This window comes from Aquila chrysaetos, chromosome 19, assembly GCF_900496995.4.
Source record: "Aquila chrysaetos chrysaetos chromosome 19, bAquChr1.4, whole genome shotgun sequence".
Taxonomy (NCBI): Eukaryota; Metazoa; Chordata; class Aves; order Accipitriformes; family Accipitridae; genus Aquila; species Aquila chrysaetos.
Window position 1 is genome coordinate 27,643,125 of NC_044022.1, and position 6,000 is coordinate 27,649,124.

Consider the following 6,000-nt stretch of genomic DNA (forward strand, 5'->3'; position numbering starts at 1 on the left):
AGGTTGTGGCAAGACATAGTCAAGCTTTGGAAAAACAGGCGTGATGAGTCCTAAAAAAAGCAGTCTGACTTATCAAAAGTGCCGAGCATCCAGACGTACAAACTCGATGCAATTACTTTTGCAAATATCTTAGCATATAAGTATAAATAGCAATCCATGTTTTGAATAGATTATTGAGCACGATACATAATGGTCTTGGTGATTAATGCAATAAAAGGAATTTGGAAGAGTTTCCCCATAGCAATGAAAGCAGCAGTCTGTGGGCTGGGCTGCTCTAGGGGATGGGAGGAAGAGTTTGGGGCTTAGGAGCCCTCCTTGGATGAATGACTGGACACTGCCCCCAGGTCAGTCGGTGACCACCCCTCCCTTCAGCCCCTCAGGAATCTCACCATACATAGGGCTAGAAATAAATTAGCCTGTAGAAACTATTTTCTGCAGGCTGAATCATTTCAGTACAAATTAACCTCCGAGCAGAGGCAGCTGTGGATGTCACAGGCTCAACAGCACACCCACACCTGAAGAAACACAGGAAGATTTTGACCATAAAAAAATAATGCCACAAGAGCAATTGTGGAGCACAGCATTCAACACGCATAAAACCCACAAGGCTCAAGTCCCACTGTGCTAAGGCTTGTTTAGGATTGCTACACAAAGTAAGACATGATGCCTGGCTGTGTCAGAGCTCAGGGTCAGTACAGGTTGCCCAGAGAGCTACAGGATGGATCGATGCTGCAGTGGCTTTGCTGCTTCAGGCACCTAGAAAAGCACAGTTAGTGCTATTAAGGGTGACACTGGTCAGAAGATATTCATTGCCTTGGCCAGGCTGGAGATGCGTGCCTGGAATTGTCCACTGCTGCTGCCTGTGCCAGGGAAGGAGCCAGCGCCAGGGAACACAGGTGGGCACTGAAGCTCAGCCATCTGTACGAATAGGTGGTACAGCTTTTCCCAGGGAGGTTGCAGCCAGCAGACTTTCGAATGATGCCTGGGTGCAGGAGCCGGCAGCACCCAGGGCTGGATCAGCCCCCTGATTTGGACGGTCGTGAGCATCCCGGACGCGGGCTATTCTGTGCCTGCCAGGCCCCCAGCAGTGCTGGGCAGACCGGGCAGCCCACACACGGCCACTGCAAGTGGGAGAGGCAGGAGCAGCCTTAGAATGGAAAGCCCACCCGAAATCTGGCTTCTCTTTCCCACTTGGCAGGGACTCTCACCAGCAAGTCCCCCTAACAGCAACATCCAAACACGAAATGCTCGTCACTTCAGCTTGCTTGTTCCACGCTGGGAGGCCCAGCGTCCCCCTTGGAGCTGTTTAGCCTTAATTTCACAAGATGAGATGAGAAAGAGGATCAGCGATCACATGCCATGCCTCACAGCCTTGGGGAGAGGGGTTTGGGGGATAAATCTCTAGGGAGATGCAGAATCCGGGCTGTTTTTCTCCGTGTGCTGGTGCACTGAAGGCAGAGGTAACATCTCATTTTACAAACCCTACCACCCATGTTTTCAGGTGCCCAGGCACCTTTAAAAAAGCCCAGCTCCCAGGGATGAGGACCAGCTTGCTAACAAGTTAGATACCTGAAGCTTATCAGCCCAGCTGCCTCCATGGACAAGAAGAGAGAAGGATGTGAAAGCAGTGGCAGAGCTCATGCTGTCCTGCAAGCACAAATGGTCCTTACACTCCCCACTACACAGACTTCAAGGGACCACAGTCCTCCAGCAACTGCCAAATCACACCAAAAATCCCATATAGAAGCTGAGCAAAGTCAGGAGGTTATTTTTGTGGGGAAGAATATCTACATTCAGTGATTTCTTCATGTGTCATGAGTTCCTCCCAGGTTTACCAAAATATTTATAAGAAAAAAAGTTAAAAGGAGTTTAAAGTGGCAAATTATTTTAGCACTTTTTTGCAACTGAAATCTTAAAACTGCTTGAATTTGGAACAGAAGCATTTTAAAGAAATACTTGGTTCCACCAATCGTTTGTGTGTACATGCTCCATTGATTTTTAATGCACTTTCTAAGATGCCCTATTCTCTTCCTCCTCATCTCCAGTCACTGATCTAGAGGGACACAGGTGTCTTGTAGGTCCTGTGTCACAACTGCCAGCCCCCTGTGGATGTCTCAGATGCCCAAGGGCATCTCCGGTAGTGCTGGGCTCCTCCGCATGAGATTGGAGCCATGGCAAGATCTCCACTGGTTGCAACAGGAGGCTGGATGCACAATTCACATCTAGACCCTTACATTTTGGTGCCTACCACCCACACATGTCTCACTCCAGCATCAGCCTTGGACAAATAGCCCAGCACAGGTCACATAGGCTCTGCACACATGTTCAGCCTCATATGACTTCAGGGGCAGACGTTGTCATCTGAGTCTTCGAGCATGGCCCCAAGCAGAGGCGTTTCACAGCAGCACAATGCTGACGCATCAGTGGCAGTTTTAACCACCAGGGAAGTTTGCAAAGTCTTGACGTGGTGCAGCTAACACACTCCTCAGGCCACAGCTGCTGCATGGAGACCCCAACGAACCTGTGATCACCACCCCCGGGATAAACTACATCCCTGTGGCCAAGGGGAAAGGGCAGGGCTGAAGCTTTTGTCCATCAGTAAACAGAGGACGTGACCAAGATCAGCTTGTCAACCGCTGCCAGAGGCTAATGCTGTCATGGGGAATTAGCTTTATCCCAGCAGATCAGATGAAGCACGGCTGCTGGCACATGCGTAGTCCCACATGAGGTCTGCCATGAGGGAGGGGCATTTTCCAGCCACAGTCTATTGAGCACCAAGCCCATCTCCCCAGGACCAATCCTCCAGTCACCTCCAGAACGGTGAAAAAAGGAGAAAGAAGGAACAAGATGCAAAATAACAAGGAGAAAGAGGACACAAAAAGTCTGAATTTGGCATAAGAAGAACAGCTAAAGAACCATAAATGGGGCAGGTGGAGGAGGAGGTGAGAGAAACAGGTAGAAAACCTCTCACTGGACATACTGTAAGGGAAGGATGCTGGGAGAGAAAATGTTTGTGGAAGGAATGAGTGGGAAACCCAGAGCAGGAAGAAGGAGTCTCAGAGCTCGGGTGGCAGGGCAGAGGGGATGGGTGAGGAGCAGGAAGGGAGGGATGTGATGGGACTGGTGGAAAACTGGACAGAGGGGCCAAAGGAAGGGGGTCTGGGCTGATCCTGACCTTGTTCACACCAGGCAGGGTTGGGAGAAGGGAAGAAGGTCCAGAGGAGCACAGCCAGCCCCAGTTGCTCCATCTCGCCTGCGGCAGCAGCAGGGCTGGCCAGGATGTCGTTTTGAGACATTACGGGCAGGTCTGCAGCAGCAAACCTTGAATGCCTAAATCACTTAGAGCTTGTGTTACAGAGACAAGGTGTTGAAGAGCATTGTGGCTGCATATGTCACAACCCTGTTCACAGCCTCCGACTCACACACAGCAAAGCAAAGGGGACAAGACTTGCAAAGACACTCAGCTCTGGTCCTGAGGAAGGGTCTGGAGAAGATACCTTAATCCCTGGTCCCATGTGTGACATTGAGCAAAGCATAAAGGGTTTAGGATTTGCTAATGGGAGAAGCTCTGAACTGGTGCATGAAACTAAAAACTTTTGTGCACCAAAAGGGGGGTAAAAACCAATTGTGAACATATTCAGGATGAAAATCTGACTTACAGCCATCACTGATGGTTACCATAACCCTCACGGACTTCACTCCTATAGGAGAAGCAGTGGCAGAAATGACAGATTGACTTTCAAAACAGCATTTGCTCAGTTGAGGAAAGCCTGATGTCCACAGTGACAGGAATGAGATGGCTCAGATACTCCCTGCCTCTCTTTTGTAGGGCCAGATTTAAAAAAAAAAAAAGCAGCTGTGCCACTGTTTGTTCTGGAGTCCAAATGGGACGCAAGCTCATTTATCATCTGGTCTTCAGCATCTCTGTATTTCAGTTCCTAACCTGTAAAAAAAGCATATTTTCCCTCTCTGGTGTCTTTTCTTGGCATGTTTTTTTCCCTGCATACACACCTGGATCACAGACTCTATCTGTAAAGGGGTAGCACCACATTCAGGTAGGGCCTGCCCTCACAGTTTCACAACACAGAAAAGTCCCCATGTCTATTGGTTTTGAATGCAATAAATCCTTGCAGGCAAGGGAAATTAATTCTCATAGATGGAAGAATGCTACAGCACACAACTTCTTAATATGCACCCTGCTGCTGTTAGTGTGTGATGAGACTGAAACACAATCATCAACAAATGAGGCACTGTAACTGGTTTATTTGGACAAACCAGTTACGGTATCTTGTTTGATGATGGTGCTTTTGCCAGTGTCTCCACTGCTGCATTTAAGTCTCCTTCTGCCTCAATCAGTGCCTTCAAGTTTGCACTTTGGTCCTGGAAGCCCATGGCACTGAGCTGCTCCATTTGTCTCTTAAATCTGGTCTGTGGCGCCTCCTCAGCCATCTCCGTCTGATCTGCTTCATCCTCATCTGACACCAAAATTGCATCATCCTCAGACTCATTGCTTTGTGCCGAGTCATCCCTGCTTTCCAGATCCACATTTGAGTCCTCCAAACTAAGTAAAAAATCTGGTACTTCTGTTGAGAGGGTTTGTAATCCCAGCTGGACCTGTAGCAACGCCTGCAGCGCTCTGGGGTTTCTCAGCAAGGACGAAATCTCAGCGTTCTCCATCGCCGGTGGCAGCTGCTGTGCCTGTTGATCTTGAGGTGAAGAATTTCCATCACTTGGTATATGAGCACTATTCAGCAGTGTTTGTGCTGGGCTGTTGGGGTTCATTAACGCACTCTCCAGGTTGTGCATGAGTTCTGGGTTTCTTGTTAGCTGCTGAACCATGCTCTGAACCTCCCCCGAGTTGGGTACCACTGTACCTACTGCAGGACCCAAACTCAGCAAGGCAAAATGGTTGCCCACGCTGCTGCTGGCAAATTGGCCATCATAGTCATCTGTATTATCACTGTCTCTGTTGGACCACGGATCCCAAGGGTTGGGTAATGGCCTCCGGTTTTCAGTATGGGCTGGTAGCCTGGCTCCACTCAGGGGTGGGTTACTGTCCAAGGAAGCAAATGGGTTGCTGCCCAGCTGTGCCTGCACATTATCCAAGATGGGCTCCTCAATTTCCCTGTACAGCTGCTCCAGAGCTGTGTACCCACCAGGGATGCTTTCGAGGTTGTTCATGGCCACGTCATGGTTCCTTATCATCTCTTGCATTACAGCAGGACTCCTGCAGGCCTCTAATATTTCTCTGATAGTATGTGGGTTGGTGAGAATCTGACTGATCTCGGGATTTTCTTCAGCCAGCTGCTGCATCTGAGGGTTGGACATGATGAGATCCCTGACAAGATCAGCATTGTCAAGGACGTTCTGCACAAAGGTGCTCTGCACCATCTCGCTTATCAAGCTGTGCATGGACACATCTTGCTCTTGAATGCTATTCACCAAGTCCAACATGTCTGTTGAGTCCAGGCCTAGGAGATGTGCACCTGTCATCCCAAGGAGGAACCCTAGCAAAAATGCATTGTTGTTGATGGTGTTCAGATCCAGGCCTGAACTGAGAATCCTAGACAAGAGGTTCTCCATGGTCTGGGCCACTATTTTCTGGCTGGAGTTCAACAGCTCGGACAAGTTATGATGGATCAAGCATGGGTTTTGCAGATCACCTATGCTTCCCAAGTAGAATAAATTGGAATTACTGTGGCTGGGAGGTGGCATCAGGGTGGTCGTTCTTCCTTGATCTGTCAGGCTGTCCTGTGGTTTCTTTTGGGACCTGATGACCACGTGGATGCTGACCCCACTGTGAACTCCGTGCTGGCTCAAAGTGTCTTGATCCTTGAGGATTTTCCCAGCAAATATCAGGACCAGCAGATCAGGGGGTGTTTTGAAACGCTTGGCAACTTCTTCCTTAAGCTCCTGGATGGTGCTGCTCTGAGCAACCTCAAACTGCTCCTTCTGCCTGAGGGTCTTCACAGTGATTTTGATGATATTTGAAGAATCCAT

General features: G+C 49.1%; 1 protein-coding gene across 1 annotated transcript; it reads right to left on the reverse strand.

Moving 5' to 3' along the window:
- Positions 1-4,278: 4,278 nt before the first annotated feature.
- Positions 4,279-6,000, reverse strand: LOC115353277 (ubiquilin-2-like). The gene is made up of 2 exons (XM_030042457.1): positions 5,697-6,000; positions 4,279-5,549 (listed from the first exon to the last, which is right to left on the reverse strand). Exons 1-2 carry the CDS (start codon positions 5,998-6,000, stop codon positions 4,279-4,281), a joined length of 1,575 nt encoding a protein of 524 aa, XP_029898317.1.